Source organism: Poecile atricapillus, chromosome Z (assembly GCF_030490865.1).
Source record: "Poecile atricapillus isolate bPoeAtr1 chromosome Z, bPoeAtr1.hap1, whole genome shotgun sequence".
NCBI lineage: Eukaryota > Metazoa > Chordata > Aves > Passeriformes > Paridae > Poecile > Poecile atricapillus.
In genome coordinates, this window is record NC_081289.1 from 145815593 (window position 1) to 145832315 (window position 16723).

The 16723-nt window shown below is 43.7% G+C and overlaps 1 protein-coding gene across 1 annotated transcript in view; it reads left to right on the forward strand.

Moving 5' to 3' along the window:
- The window catches only part of SKOR2 (SKI family transcriptional corepressor 2), a 23722-nt gene extending 7282 nt beyond the window's left edge, over window positions 1–16440 (forward strand). The window contains 4 exon segments of the mRNA XM_058825934.1: window positions 3493–3558; window positions 3950–4048; window positions 8015–8082; window positions 16378–16440. Coding sequence (XP_058681917.1) covers window positions 3493–3558; window positions 3950–4048; window positions 8015–8082; window positions 16378–16440 — 296 coding nt within the window.
- The last annotated feature ends 283 nt before the right edge of the window (window positions 16441–16723 follow it).

Consider the following 16723-nt stretch of genomic DNA (forward strand, 5'->3'; position numbering starts at 1 on the left):
TGCCCAGGAATGAGAGGGGTGAAGGGGGCACAGAGAAAGCGGAGATGGTTCTGCATGACGTGGTCTGAAACCTCCAGGGTTGTGGAGGGCACAAGTTGGGGAGCAGGCACGGCGTGTAGAGCCAGGAGAATGGAATTATATTCCCAGACCACCTGTGCCCTGTGCTGGACAAAGCAGCACATTGAGGTGGCTGAGTGGTCTGGGACAGCGTGGAATTTTTTAGCTGCTTTTCGGAAAACGTTCTGAGAGCTTCCTGGGGAAGGCTTGCAGGAGGTGGCAGAGCGTGAAGGGGTAACCTGGCTGTGTCTGGCTTGTTCTGGCTTTTTTTTTCACAGTGAAGGCAAAGTGCATTTCTTCTGAGGAGGAGGATAGGTTCAGGAACGTTAAAAAATTCAGATGTTAAAAATTCAAACCTTAAGCACTCCAGTGGACGTAAAGCTGATAAAATGGCAGCACCGCAAGAGCCGAGGCTGTGCCAGCGTCCAACCCCGGGACCTCACTTTTACACAGTGCCAATTTTTGAGCAGTTTGGAGGTGTCCTTCATGGGTGGGTGCTCACACTCCAGGCTGAGAAAGCCATCTGTACCTTCAGTCCAGAAAAACGCTGTCTGTGCACCTGAGCTCGTGGGGAAGAACAGAAGCACCCAAAGCTTTCACCAAAGCATTTTAAGTGGGCTGCAAACGTTTCACCCTCTTTCCCCCTATCCAAGAGATGGATGAGGCAGAGTTTGGTTTTTCTGAGCAAACTGAAACAGCCTTTCCTAAAGGAGATCTCTGTGTCCGTACAGAGGGGTGGCACAGCTTTCAGTCCCTGCAAGTTTGTGTGGAGACAAGGCCCAGGAGAGTTATGGTGGAGCTATTAGGAGGGGAAGCGATTTTTTCTTAGACTGATTAAAATTCTTTGGGCTTTCTGTTTGTTTGTTTTTAAACACCTATTTAGCTTTTAATTAACATTTAAGAGAAGGGAAGCTGGTTAAATATTCAATACCTCCTCCCTTTCAATTAAGGTAGAACAGTACACAACGCGTGATGAGGCCTCTGGGAAGTATGGAAAACCAGAGAAGAGCAGGCTCCTGATTATCATTTTCAGGGGGACAGGAGAGGTGAAACCCATCTGATTATAACTGCTGTTAACAATAATGTTGAGATTTTTATTTTTTTTTTAACATCAGAAAGCAGTTTAGAAATGCAATTATTCTTTAAAACCATATATCCTGTCTTTGGCCTTTAAATACTTCCATTTTTCCACTCCCATTCTTTACTCATTTCAGGTGCAAGCATGGAGGATTTTCTAATAGGCCTTTCCAGTAGCTTAGTAGGGAGGCTGCAGATGCTGGGGAAGTTATTCTTCATGCTCCATGCCCTTATCTTCATTTTGATGCAGTTCTTTCTGTCCCAGCGAGTCAGCAGCCCCCAACCACACAGCCCTGGGAGCTCAACCGAGCAAGTGAGAAAGAGCTGTATTGTCACCATACTCTAGTCTCTCCCCCTTTCCCTTCCTTCTCCTTGAAAAATCCAGTTACCTTCTGTCTGTGAGCCTGTTGTCGCTCAAAATTGCATATAAAACACACAGAAAAGGGCGCCTCAGTGGGAGAAATGGATTTGGAATATGCTAGTATTTGTAATTCGACAAATTCACCCTTTCTAAACTTAAATTCTTCCCTTTTGATTTTGTGTGCCCTAATTTATCTGACAAAATATTTTGTTTTGCTGGCCATCCAGTTTAAAAAAGAATTATGTTAGCTAGCAAAACAACCAAACCAACAAACCCATTTTACATTGTGGAAGCTCCTCAAACCACTGCCCAAAAGGTGATATATTTTTATGCCTGCTGTATCTTCTACTGTGGTGAGACAACTTACCTGCAGAAAATACTTAGTTTTCACCAAATACCCCACAAAAATGATTTTTTTTTTTTTTTTTAAATTGCCACGTTACATAAACAAGTTTTTAAAATGGAATTGCTGGCACCAGATACCAGTTGTGTAAATGTATGTGCCTAAATGAGTGGTTGCTTTTCAGCTTTTTTTTAAGGAATGAAGAGAGAGGAGATGCTAAAATGCAGAGCTATTGGATAGGTTTCATACGCTGTGACTTCAAGGTTTACTGGATATAGGATTGAATTGATTTTTAAAAACAGAAACAAATGTTTTGCAAAAAGATTTTTAACTGCATCTGTTACAAGACTTTCCAATTCAAATTTAAAATTAACCTATTGTGATGACACAATAATTTTTAACTTAACTGTTGTATGTTGTCTGATGACCTATTCAGTGCTGTGGATTTTTATTTTAAAAAAAGCAAAACTATAAGAAACATCAAAACCCAAGATATTTTCTCCGTGATCCTCTCTTCCAACTATGTAAGCACATGAATATATTTATATATATATATGTCTCTTGTGATTATTTATCAGTAGAGTTAATGATGTGTATTTACTGGACTGAATGAAGAATTAATCCAATTAGTTCAATAATTGGTTATCTACCAAATATTTTCTTAATTATTGAGAGCCCATTTCGACTTCAGCTGTAAAAAACAGAAAATCTCCCATAAATTTCAGCTAAAGTGGTATTTTACTCCTTTAAAAATGGTTTTCATAGCTTTTATAGAAGCATTTCATAGAAGTCACAGGAAAAAAATTGCAGTTGCAGAGGATAATAAAAGTAACACCTTTTGTCTGAAGGTCTAGTTTTTAAGTAAAAGTCATTCAGGCGAACTTCACAACTTGTGATTTTATTTTTTTTTTTTTTTTAAATTTAGTTAATTTGTAGACAAAAAAAAGGCTGAAGGAAGTAGCATGTGTGTGTCTGGAAATAGCCAAATTCTGTTACATGGAGAATTCTGTCCTACAATATGATTAAAAGTTGATGTGAGCAACCTAAGACAGGAGCCCCTCAATTGGCTGACCCTGGAGCTGTATCCTTTAGATGCAAATACCACTAATGTCAATTTTATCTCAGCTGGATATAAATTATATCCAGTTTCAACACACCCATGCCATGGAGCTCCGGAAGATGATAAAGCTGAAAAGCTGATGGAGGCAAAAAGGCATTTTTCCTGTGGATTTTGGAACAGGGTCCTGCCCAGATGGAGAGCACGGGCTTCCCGTTGAGAGGAGGAGAGATGAGGCTGTAGAGGAAGATCTCCCCTTTCCTCTGCTTGCTCCCAGTTATTCTCTGATAAAAGTATCTTCAGGAGGGGTTAGAGGGAAAGGAGGAATCAGCTCAGCAAGAAGAGTATCCAGGAGACATCAGCTATTGTCTTCAATGCTGTAGGTGGATACTTCACTGAAATAGAGAAAATAATAATTGACAAATATTTTTATTATACACCCAGAAATTTGTAGATGAAGCTCAATCTTACTCTTTCTTTATATTTTTGCCCCTTTTTCTTCCTCTCCAGATTCTCTGAAGTGGATATATTGTAAGGACAATACTGACAAAAAGCACTGTCAGTAAATCAATAACTTTTTTCTTTCTCTTTTTTAAGGAGAACACACACAAGAAACCAATTCACCTCATTCTCTGAAGAAGGATGTGGAAAATATGGGGAAAGGTAAAATAAATAAGGGCCTCTTACATTATAAAACTGCTCTTTGTTTTAATAGAATATGAGGATAATAGGGGGCACTTTCGTTCTGCACCATATTTTAAGCTTGTCAAGTAACATATGAATAATATATGGACCTTTGGGTGGATATAATTGAGATTAATGCATATATATCAATCAATACATGACACTGTAATATAATACTTTAAAATAATATATTACATTGATTTATATTCATGGCTTTCTGCACAAAATCTATGGTGGGTCTATGCAACACTTTTTTTTTTTTTTTTAATAAACGCTAAAATATTTTGTCTTAGAGTAATGAATTGCTCTGCAACTGTTCTTTCAAGAATTATTTATACAGATTATCAAAACCACTCTTTCTCTTTGTTAGAGGAACTCCAGAAGGTTCTGTTTGAGCAGATCGACCTACGGAGGAGGCTGGAACAGGAATTCCAGGTGTTGAAAGGAAACGCGTCTTTCCCAGTCTTCAGTAAGACACAAAATCTGTGCCTTTGGTGTTGTGTGTGTGTGTGGTTGGCTCTTGCCAGGCTGATAAAACGAGAGAGGCTCTCAGATGTGCTGCCATGATCTTGGGTTCTGCTGAGGTCAGGCTGGGCAGGGCTTGGAGCCAGTTGGGATCGTGGGAGGTGTCCCTAGGGTTGGAAGGAGGTGATTTTTAAGCTCCTTTCCAACCCAAACCATGCCGTGATTCTACACTGACTCTTCTGCTGTGGCTTTCCAGCTCTCCAAGCAGGTCTTTCACAGGGAGTATACAAAGCTGGGTGTTTGTTTTGGTGTACAGCCTGCAGTTTTGGTAGCATTGCGTGCAGTGAGTAGACAGAAACACATCTGAGCCCTCCTGGGGTGTGGTGGGGTTGGTGTCTTAGCCAACACCTCAGGGGCTTCTGAAGACAAAATGCTTAATCCTCGTTTTCAGGAGGTTCTTAATACCCATTCTCAGGAGGTTCCAGCTGATGCTGGAGAACTGATCTGGCCTTTTTAAGGAGTAGAAATTCCTGTCTGGATTTTTCCCTTTGAGAGAGGCCGCTTGAGACGGCCCTTTCACCACGGCCGCTTTGCGGGGTGCTGCTGTCCAGGGCGGTGGAATGAGCACAGCACAACTCAAATAAAACCAAATGGACACTTAGCAGGGTTTGTGTGAAGCTGCTGGAAGGTTGGGCTGATTGTACAGGGATGTGGAAGACGACCCCCTTGGCTGGGATCTCTCAAATGACACTGGAGCAATGACAGAAAGATTCTTCCAGGAGAAATCCCACCTAGATCAGGATGATACCGCTGGAAAAGGTGGGAACACAGACAGCATTTTCCTATTGTTCAAAGAAAACATGCTTGTCCCTTTTCTGTAGCATCAGATAGGTAAGTTCAGGGAAGCAAGGCAGCGTGAGGACTCTGGGAATGACTCCGTCTTTAGCCCAAATATTGAAAGATGTAGACAGCTCCATAAATAAAGAAGAGTCACTTGACATGGTACAGATATTAATGAAAGGAGCATAACCTCATCCTTCAGCATAAATCCAGTTATTACTTGGGTTTGGGAGTGAGGTAATTTTCAAATAATTCGTGGAGATCAAAACCCTGCTGTGTGGTATTGGCGAAATGGCATCTTGGACTTTTGCCACTCAAGTCTCTTATTCATCCTTTTGTTCTTCTACAGTAAAATTAATCTCTGTCTTTGCCGTGTAAATAAACACTGCAGTTAAACCACATGAAATACAATTCAAATAAAAGAAAAGAACAAGTACGGCCGACCAAGGAAGTGGTGACTGCTGTATGCTGGCTTGAAAAATATGTGGTTTCAATGTACCACAAAGTAGTGGTCAATTTTCTTCAGGATTAAAATAGAAAACAGATCATGTGCTATAAACCATACCTACAAGTGACCGTAAAGCCTATTTACAGATTTAGATTTACCAAAAAAACCCACCCCTCCTCCACACGTAATAAAACAAGAGAAAAGGGTCTTTGTAAAGCAAATTAGTGTAAACCCATGTTAAGGCTGTTTTGTCCTCTTGTGCAGTGCATGTTCTAGCACAAGAGAGGGGGGCTGTTCCAGGCTCTTCCTGCTGGACAGAGCTGTTGCTTTGTGCCAGGTTAGAATGGTATTGGTATTGGTGTCTTGGGCAGGGAGGAGCCGTGGAGAGAAGTCTTTGGGGACCCAGCTAAAAGAAAGTAGAGGTAAAATTTAAATTGCATTGAAAAATCATCCGTGTTTCAGCTGGGAGGCAACATGCGAGATGCAGAAGGCAGTACTATTTCTCTCAGGAAAATGCTTCTGTCAGGTTACCTGCAGTTAACTCTAGAGTCACCTCTTTTGGGTCCTCCACTTGGAACTGAGCACATTTGGGGTGTTACATCTTCCTAGCATCAAACCATACTCACAACAGGGCTGTGCAGTAAATGGTGTTTGGCTTCAGAGTTCTCCTCTCATTTTAATCACTGTTAAATGAGAACTGAGCTTATTTGCAAGCTCTCTTAGCGGTGCTATGCTGCAGTCTTCTCTGTGGCTTCTTGTACCTGTGTGAAACATGGACTGTGATAATTTATAAAACAGCAAGACCTTGTCTTCTGCTGCATTTTTCGCATTGCTGTTGTTCTTGAAAGCTGCAGGTGAAATTTGCCTTTAAGATCTCTCAATGCAGAGATCAATTGAATAAAAGAAAATTAAAAAATAATAAAAAAAATAAGATCACATGAAGAAAGTCAAAGTATTTACTGTCCTGATAAAAATACAGGCATCTCTGCATGTGGACTGTGTGATGTCCTGGATGCTCTGGTTTGTACGCTCCGTGTCGGCTGCTCCGCGTTCTGTCCGTCTGCATTTTAAACAATGTGGCAATAAAATGGCGGAGACACAGTCTGGGTACTTAAAGTATTTAATTTTGTGTTAAGAAAGCTTTTTAAATATTCATACCTTTTCTCCTGGGTACTGCTTATGGCTTTGTCTGTGAGCGTTTGGACTCGGATAAATGCCGCCGGAAAAAAAAACGCAGTCCCTACCATTAACACCCCATTTCCTCTGTGAGCTTGGACATTTGCTGTGCAGGGCTGAGCAAGACCCCTGAGCTGTTTGTTTGGAGATGTGATGAGCCCATGAAGAGGCAGCTGGGAGGAAAGCCTTGAGGGAAAAAAACCCAAAATTTCTCCTTAAAGCCTGCTCAGAGTAAAGCTGGAGGACCTCAGCTGTAACTCTCAGCCCGTAGTGACCAGGACAGGAGGCAGCTGCCTTTTTATACTTCATGGGTTTTTTGGGTGGGGCTAGGAAAAGAGGAATTGGAAATCTGCTTTATTTTTGTTGGCTTATGTTTCTGATCAAGTTGGGGTAGATGGAATAGGCTTAAAAGTTCTGTGGGAATTTACTGGAAATCTGAAGAACTTCATTGCGGTAGTGTCACGATGTCCTTTTCAATTTGGTTGTGCTGGAGTCCTGAGGGCTTCAGTTTGCCAAAATTTCTCACTCTTTCTGTGTTTCATTGCTCTTTTCCTGACTCCTTTTCTTTTAAACAACAATTTTATCTCATTGTTCAGAGAGGACAAAGTTCTTTTTTGAGAGGGGGACAGAGCTCTGCCCCCTTGTTTTTCTTCCAGGATAGGCTTGTTACTTGAATCAAAATGATAGTGGTTGGGGTGAGTTTTCTTTCCTCTTCCATTTAGCAGCCCATCCTTGCACCCTGACCTCCATCAGGCAGCTCTTTGAATTATTTGGTACTTGTCAATAGTTTTGTTTATGTTTCTCTTTTTCCCACCCACCAAGAGGGAATGTTAGGGACCACAGAGCATCAGCTTATCGTCTAACAAATGAAGTTTTGTCTGAGATGGTTATTTAGGTTATTTAGGAGGAAAATCAGGGAAGATCTACTGGAGCAGGAAGGCCAGCCTGTGCTGTAACCCAGCTGCCCAGGATCTCTCTTTCAAAGACTTTTTCGCTTCCATATTCCACGTCACCCTTTATGGAGCTTCAGTTTTGTTCAAAGCCGTCAGCACAATGCTACAAACCACAAATCAAACCCTGCATCCTTGAACGCTTTCTCCTCTCACATGTTGGACATCGCTGTTGATGTCAACAGATTTATGCCAAAGCAAAGAAGAGCAGTTTTTGCTCTTCTCTTCAGGGCTTGAGAAAGTTTGACTAATGACTGCAGAGCCTTGCCCGTGCAGGAAAATAGCTGGGAATAAATGCTAGCAACACAAACTTAGCATCCTACATTTTCTGAGGGGGGAAATCTAATTTTTCCACTTTTTTTTTTTTCTGTTGTCAGTGGTGTCTCCTATTAGATACATACTTGTTAGGCATATGTTTTAATTGAGTGGAAGACTTTTATAATGCTTTGTGGTCCCCCAGTAGTGAATGGGTTTGATTTAGCTTGATTTATGCAAATTCTGCCGTGTGGTCTCTGTTGTAATTATGGCACCTACATTTTGTTTCCCTCTCATACAGATAATTTTCAAGATCAGATGAAGCGGGAGCTGGCGTACAGAGAAGAAATGGTGCAGCAGCTACAAATCGTAAGTTTACTTTCTCTGACAAAAAAACATCTTCAGCTGCTGCTTCGTGTTTTTTAAGCGCACACCTCAAATTTTCCCTTTGTGAGCCATGCAGATGCACCATTTCCGAGCTCCTATTGCCTTACATTTAGCAAGAGGTAAGCACGCAGCTCTCAGCTGGTTTGGAGCCTAATTACCTGGAGATTTACTTTCCTACAGTAACCAGATGGGTCTTCATGTTTCAACTAAACAAAATGTGTTGACTCAACACGGAGAGGTGCTTCTGCAGAGAGGAGCAGGGAGTGAATCAGAAAACTTTAAGCAGTTAAATGTTTCTACCTCGTGTGAGTTGCCGAGAGGTGCATTTCAGCCCTCGGCAGGGAATCTGCTCAATCCCTGCCTCTCACCAGAAAATAAACCTTAGGATGTGTCTTTTTCTCGTTTTAGACACTAGAGAAGTGCTTAACTCAGCAGTAAAGGATCAAGTTGCCAAAGCACAGTTTAGTGCAGGCACACGTTACTGTTGGGTCTCTTGCTTGTTATTTTAAAACCAAGTGGGATTTTGCCTGTGTGCTGGTGCAGCTCTAGATCATCACATCCAGCTGTGTTGTTTTGAAAAGCTGACATTCTCAACCCAGTGCAAGCCAAGGGGCTGGAGCATGGGAAGCTGTTCCACGCTCATGTAGTGCTCAGTGTGGTTTCAAGGGCATGGTGAGGCTGTCAGCTAGTGCTTGCTTTGCTGGTGCTTTCTCTGTGATCAGTCTGACGTTGCTCAACAGGGTTTTTGTTTTTGAGGAAAGTTTGGCAAACATCCCCACTTCCCCGAATCAGCCCTGTGCTCCCCCATGGAAATTTTCCTTCTGCTTGTCACAGGGCCCTGGTGCAGAGAAGGCATTGCCCAGCCTCCTGGTGCTGTCATTTTCTAATTGATGGGTTAGGACATAAAAATAAAGCTGAAGGCCAGGATTGTCAAACTTGTGCTCCTGATGTTCAGAGGCATTTAGGACTGGCCTTATTTTTAGAGCTGCCGAGCATCCACGCGCCCCATTCCTGCTGACTTCAGAGATTTCAGTGAGAGATGGAGGGTGTTTGAAAGAGGTTGTTTGTGGAGGAAACTCAAGTCCAGAACATCTCTGGGTGGCTTTTTTTTTGCACCTGGTCTCCATTCTTTCCCTTTAATGTGCCTGGTTGTTGCTGTGTCCCTCTTTGTGACCCGATGTCAGGTGGGAAGTTTGACTTGACCTGAGAATAGTGTTGTCACAGAAAATTCTAATTAGGATGCCACCCTGAAAAGCACTTCCCCTGCTGCTTTGGACTTGAAGCAGGTGACCAGTTGGATTTCCTGCTGCAGAGCACTTCTAAGCACAAAGTTTATAGGCCCACCCCAGTCTTTATCTCTTGTGTCAGCTGAACTTGGAGCTAACTCTGCCTCCCGGGGAGAGAACAGATCACCTCTGCCATTCACCTTGTGCTCCAGTCGTGAAGGTGTTTCTGGAACTGAGTATCCCAGGTCTCCAGCAAGCCAGATGTGGTGTCTTACCTGATTTTCTTGGGCAGGAATAGCAATATGATCAAGTAATTCACACCCTTTTCACTTACTGATGTGTGCTGTGGACAGACTAAGAGTAATTTAATCATTAAACAGAGCTGTCTGAATGAACTTACAGAGACCTGTTTCAACATTTAATGTGTTGCACCAACAACTCAGGACCTTTTCACTCCCTACAGATGCCTGAATTTAATTATTAGTAATAGAAATGTTGCTGAATCACCAGTAAGCCTTCATGCTCATATTTGTGGGGTAGGTTGTGATCAATGAGATTGCTAAAAAGATGTTTGTATGAAAAACTGACAAACTGCTGGAAATAACCCATCTGAGTGCTTAAGAAGGGTGCAGAAATCTTCAGAGATGGCTTGGCTGATAACTGGAATGGAGTCAGCACTTTTGAGGTGATAATCCCAGCAGTTGCTTTAATTCATTCATGGGAATATATCTTGTATGTTTATATCTAGAATTAAGATTAATGAACTGAATGTGGTAATAATAGAACTACTTTGGCCTTCCAGGGTAATTGCATGGATGAATTGATGCAGAATACACAAAATACTGCTTTTGATTTTTTGTTTAATTGCTGTTGTTGTTTTGTTTTTAATTGGTGCAGTTAGGCTTTTTTTTTTTGTACCTGATATGCTGCACTACTACTTCAACCTAAGAGCTTTAACCTACTTTTCTGGTTAACACAGAAGTACAAAGAGAAAAGCAGAAGTGTTTCATACATCCTGAAATCTTAGTTTTACTTAGACCTCATAGGTGTATGCCTTTGTGGCACTGAATTAAAAATTTACTGATTTAACTAGCCACAGAACTTGACTTAATTGCTTTTAAAAATTATTCTATAAACAATATAGATGCCTGGAATCAGGTGTTTGGGGTTTTTTTTTTGCTCTTTTCACTGCTGAAGATATACAACTTGCATTAATCTTTCCTGAATATCCCTGGAAGGATTTAAGAGCCATGTGGATGGCACTTGGACGCACGGGTTAGAGTGGGCTGGGCAGTGTGGAGAAAATGATTGGATTTTAATATCTTGGAGGGCTTTTCCAACCTAAATGATTTTGTGATTCCCTGATCCCCTGCAACTCTGGGTACCAGGGGCAGGTTTTGGCAGAGCGATCGTTTCACTCACCCTAAACTGAGTAATCAGACTTTACAATAACTTGACCCAGCGTTTTTGCTGTTTGGGAAACGTCTGGAATGCAAGCCGAGCGTAATCACGAAAAAAAAAAAATCGGACCAAATATGACTGCAGTTGAAAACTTTCCAGCGCCAACACCCACTGCAGCCGGACGTGAATCTCATGCCCTGCTCGCGGTGAACGCTGGCCATGCCGCTTTTTTGCGGGTGTTTTTTTTTGGGGAGATTCCTCCCGGTTTTGGGAGCGCTCGGTCGCAGCGCGGCCCGCGGGTTCCCTCTGCCGGCCGCCGGCCGCCACTGCAGCTCAGCGCTGCGGTCCGGGCGCGGCTGCATCCCCGCCCTGCCCTGCTGCTGCCGCTCCGAGCGCATCCCAGCGGGAAAATTACAGGATTTCGTGGCCTCCTGGAAGCCGGGAGTTTCCTCAGGCCACTGGAAAAACAGGGCGAGTCCTGTTCTCTTACACCTTCACCGGCGGAGGCTGGGCTCCTCGCAGGCAGCCTGGATTAGGAGGTTGCTGGAGCAGCAGGATGTTGTGTGGCCACTGGTTTTGGTGTGAATCTCATTCACTGAGGCTGCGAGTGGCCACTGGAGGTCATCTAGCCCAAGCTCCCTGCTCGAGTGGAGTCGCCCAGAGCACGTTGCTCAGAATTCCAGGCAGGTTTTGAGCACCTCCGGTGAGGAAGGCTCCACAGCCTCTCCAGGAAGGAATTTCTTCCTGATGTCCATGTGGAACGTCCTGTGTTTCAGTTTTCAGAGTTTTCAGAGTGTCTGGAGCAGCTACCAGGAGGTTTTGCAACCTGTTTGTGCCAGGTTCTCCACCGAGTGCTAAGAAACCACCATTTAACAAGAAAATGGATTTTAGACCCCTGAATGCATTTTTCTCTTCCTCCTCTTGCGAAGTGCTGTCTCCCAAATTGGCTGAGTACAGGGTGGGTACGTGGAGATCATATATAAAATATGGATTTTTCATGTGGATCCTGTTGTGCCAGGGGAGATTTAAAGTGGATTAGGAAAAATTTCTTCACTGTCAAGCACTGAGGTCAGCTGTTCAGGGCAGAAGTGGAGTCACCTTCCCTGAAGGGGTTTAGAGGCCTTGTGGATGTGGCTCCTGGGGACATGGGTTAGTGGTGAGCTGGGCACATGGTGGCATGGATTAGTGCTGGGGGAATGGTTGGACTCAAGAGATCTTTTTGAACCTAAAAGATTCTGAGATTCTGGGGGTCGTGTGGCTTTTGTTACTGAATTGTACAGAAAGGGCCAGTGAGGAGGAACTGCTGCCCAGCAAGATGGGGGAGATTCTGACATGACACACATGGTACAGGCTTAGGAGAGCTCGCCTGCCTTTAGAGTTTTTGGTTTCTGTCCAATGACACCAGAACTCTTCTGCTGGGACAGACCAGCACTGTAAGCAGTTATCAAGTCTCCTCCTGCCTGAGACTCTGCATCTGTCTGATATTGTCTTCTGAGCAACTGTGTAAGTGGAAAAAATCTTAAAAGCTTGAGCTTTCTTTCTAGCTGCCTGGGGAGAGAAAAATATCAGAAACAGCAGTACCAGCATGATGATTTTCATCCTTAAATGTTTTCATGAACCCCTCTCAAACATGGCCATGGGGAAGCAGAACACCAAGCAGGAAATTTAAGCCTCCTGCAAACTGAGGAGCTTTTCTGAATTTTCTCTCAGAGGTGCCTTACAAGTAGTTTGTGGGTTCTCAGAAAGTATTGACCTCAGTGGTGACCAGTCCATCAGGAAAAGCTCAGGGGGTGCTCATCACCCACTGTGGTTTAGATCATTGGGTGATGACCAGTGCCACTAATTTTACATTTGGGTAAAGTGTGATGGGTTTTTGAGGTGTGTTAGAAATGTGAAACACTCGGGCAGGCCTTTGTCTTTTCAGATTAGGTGAAAAATGATGGTTTGGTTTTGTTTGGGATATTTTAGTTAGGTTATGCTCCTGTGAACTGACTTCTCCCTACCAGCCTCACTTTGGGCTGATAATAATGTTCAGAGCTCAGAACTGGATCCATCTGGAACTGCTCTGTGTTTTATGGCTTTCTGCTCTCAGTGCTCCTTTAAATCAACTCTGTTCTTCAGAGTCAGGCAATAAAATAAATCAGGAACTATCTCTCTGCAAAACTTATTTCCATCTCTGCATCATCTTTCACCCTCATCCTTAAAGATTGACAAGGAATGTTTAAAAGAAGAAAAAAAAACATCTACCATGTAGTTAATGTTGGTAAATCTTCAGAGGCATGAGAGCCTGTTCCTCTGGGTCACACTGTAATTCAGAAGAGCGCTAGTACTTTGAATTCCTAGCTTAAATTGTTTACAGAAAGCCGATGCTTTTGTACCGCTAATGTATTCATTAGCCAAACAAGAAGCACCCACATTTCTGCGTGTGGAGATGTTGGTCTCCATGTGCCTGCCTCTGTTCTCAAAAACAGGGAATGGGAAATAGCAGTGCTTCAGTGCCATTTGTGATTTCCGTGCTCGGCCTGAAGTGGTGCAGCTCAGATGATTGACCTTGGCAAGAATACAAACAGCTGTTCAGCAGAATGGCTCTCGGATTTCTTGAGTGGCATCTTGTGCTGAAGTGCCTGCTCACAGGCACACACATAATGACAGGTAAAAGAACATTTCTGGAACTCTGTGTCCTGTGTCCTCAAAAGGCTCATCCCTAATTGTGTACAGGAAAGTGAGCTGTTTTCACCAGAATCTTATATTCTGCTGTTGGCTTTCTCCCCCCCCCCACCAAGACAGGTGAGCAAAACTTACATCTTGACAACACCTGTGGATATGCCTTAGGTTGATAGGATAGAGCTGTGCCTCTTTCTCCAGTAAATTAAAATGTTAAAGAAACGGATGCCTTGTAGAAATTTAAGCAGAAAGCTTCCCTTCCATTAGAATCTGCAGAAATTCTGATCAAAAATGGCTGTGGATGTACAGGGAGCCAGCCTCTGCTACTGCATGAGTGCTAAATATTTTTTTCTAGGCAACACGATGCATCATCGTGTACCTCACCAGAGATGGGATGCAGAGGCCAAGCCCCTGAAAGGGGATGGTGTGCTGAAGCTTCTTTGATATCTGAGTGTGTATAAGAGGGATCAGACAGGAACTGCAGAAATTACTCCCCAGTCCTGTCCCTTATCTGTGCTTTGGTTTGAGCCGTGGAGCAGGCTCTGGGCTTGCTGACTGTGTTCCTTCCAGGTGGAATAAACGGGGAGGTGTTCCAGGAATGCACACGGGACTGTGCTCCTGTTCCTAATGGGTACCAGGACTAAACTGGAGTCAGCCTGCAGGAAAAAGTACTCAGTGTCCATATTGCAGTTTTCTTGGAGCTTCTCTTCAGATCTGCTCTCATTGTGTTTCCTACTAATGCACACTCGGTCATGAGAAACTGTATTTTTGCTGCTTGAAACCGAACTGCCTTCCCTTTTGTTACTTCTGCACACCCTTTGAAAAGGGCCACCCTTTGCATCTCCGTGCCCCTTTGAGTACTGATCCTGCCCTCATCTCTGCAGCCCCCATGGGTGCACAGAGAGGGACTCTTTTGCCATGAAGAGCCCTAAATCCTATTCCACCACGGCATTGAAATTACTGAATGCTCTGACAATGAGATAAATAGAAGATGACATTGCTGGTGATTTAACTCATGGAGAAAGTAGTCATTTCCCTGTTGAACACCCACCTCTCCCACTGTCATCTATTACCAGGAGATCAGTTAAAACAACACGCATTAGAAAGATGCCGGTGTGCCAAATATAGCAGAGAAGTGGATTAAGAACAGTTAATTTCTGACAGAATGTACCCCATTGTATTATCTAGGTCAGTACAGCTTGGGAGATGTCCTATATAATTTGTGGCCATGCAAACCCAAGTTGGCCTTCGTGAGTGGGAGAGAGGCAGGAATCAGCTGGCGAGGCACCACAGGTCCCAGCTGGAATGTGCTGGTTTTTGTGTGCAGTTTGTTTTGTGGCTCCCTTTTGCATCCCAGCCACGACCAGGGAAGCAGATTCTCTGCACCCTCTTCCCTGCTGCAGCTTGGGAGGGAGTTTTGCAGCCTTTGCAAGCACTGTGTCCTGAAGGCAGCTGTGTTTGGGGACGTGGTGGAGGGGACAGCTCTGTTTCTTGGGGGGGATCTGGCTAAAAGCTGCCTGATACCTATTATCTTCTGTCAAGGGAAGGGATTGTAAGAGTAGTCAGACAAAACGTCTGGAATCTTGATCTTTTCTGGTCATCAGTGGCTTATGCACACACATTTCCCCTTTTCCAGGGCTGTGTAGGGGGGAAGCAGCGTGCCCCTGTGAAAGGCTTCTGCTTTCATTCAGCCACAGACACTGCTCCTTCCTGGTGCTGCTGCTTTCAGTCTGATTGACCTCCTTTCCCAAGAAATGAAACAGTTAGCTCTCAAGCTTCAAAAGCCCTTTTCTTCCCTCTCATCCTGATCCTTCCCTCTTCTTTTCCTCTTATTAAGGTAGGCAGGGATGGATAAGTCTCTCAATGTCTTTGCAGGCACGATGCTTTACCCCAGCCCAGAGGCATGCTGGGCACAATTCACATAAACATTCTCTGTGGGCACAACGTGTTTAAAATCAAAACAGGGACATCCCTGTTTTAGGAACGTGTGGGGTCAGTGGATACGGATGCAAATCCACTGTGTGCAAATTCACACAAATTTTAGGTGTGTGGGGCAGGTTGCTTTAACTCTCTGCATTTGCCCATCTGCTCCTTCTGCTGTTTGTGCAGGTTAATTTTGATCCTGACTTCAGCTAACATAATTTTCAGCTTGCAGTAACATACTTCACATTGTTTGTGAGCATATTCTGGCAGCAGAAGCAGGTCAGCTCGGCATGCAGCAGCACTTAGGAGTGCAGGGACACAGAACTTCTTGATCTCCCAGCCTGAATTCCTCCAGCAGTCCCTCCAAAAATCATCATCAAAGAATTTGTAGCCACTTAGCTGGATTCCCAGCTATGGGGAAATCTCAGAGCAATTTAGTTTTGTTGCATTCTAAAGGCCCAGCACTGGAGAAGAGCAGCCCTGTAATGTATTCCCAGCGGCCAATGGGTACATCATCCCACTTTGTTTCTAAATATAACTGTGTTCCCTAATATGCCCATGTTCTCTGTTTTTCTTTAATTATTTGTTCCACTTCAGTGGCTTCCCTTCAGATTGGTGCAAGTTGGAGATAACTATTATGAATTTCCTAATTACGGGGATATAAATACACGAATTCTCATGCTCCCAGCCTGCTGTATTTTGGCTGTGCAGGGATCAGTGTGCATTGCCTGATCTGTCACAGACAGCTGATTTTTTATGATCTCACAGGTGGCTTTGCCCTTTGTCAGCCTCTGACATAAACAAAGCATCAGAATGCATCTTTTACACTGAATTTTAAGATGCTATCTGTTGTTTTAATTCTGACCATTTTTATTTCTGCTTCAACCCCCCTGCGGTTCTATAAAGGGTTGAACCTTTGTATCTAAGATGTTAAGATGTCCTACAGTTCCTCCCTATTTTCAGGAAGGAAAACAAAACCTTTCATTTACAGGGATTTCCAGCTTGGGTGTTTTGTTAGCCAAACCTTGGCTTGAGCAGTGTCTCTGTTTCTGTGTCATTCCAGATTCCCTATGCAGCAAGCTTGATCAGGAAAGAAAAGCTCGGTGCACACCTCAGCAAAAGCTAAAGGTGAGCTCGTGAGGAAGAGACTTCTTTCCACTTGACCTGGCTGCCTGTGTTCCTTTGCAGCCATTGCAAGAATTAAGAGGATCATTCTGTTGTTTGATGTGGCTGGTTCTGGTCCCAAAGCCCTCCCTGTGCAGGCGTTGTGCGAGAGTCTAAAGCTGATAAATTACCTCTGGCACGAATTACGAGGCTTCTCTGGTGTGGGAGGTGCTGTTGGGAGCTGACCCATGGGTCCTGCAGTGACAGGACAAAGGGTGATGGCTTCAAACTGAAAGAGAGTAGCT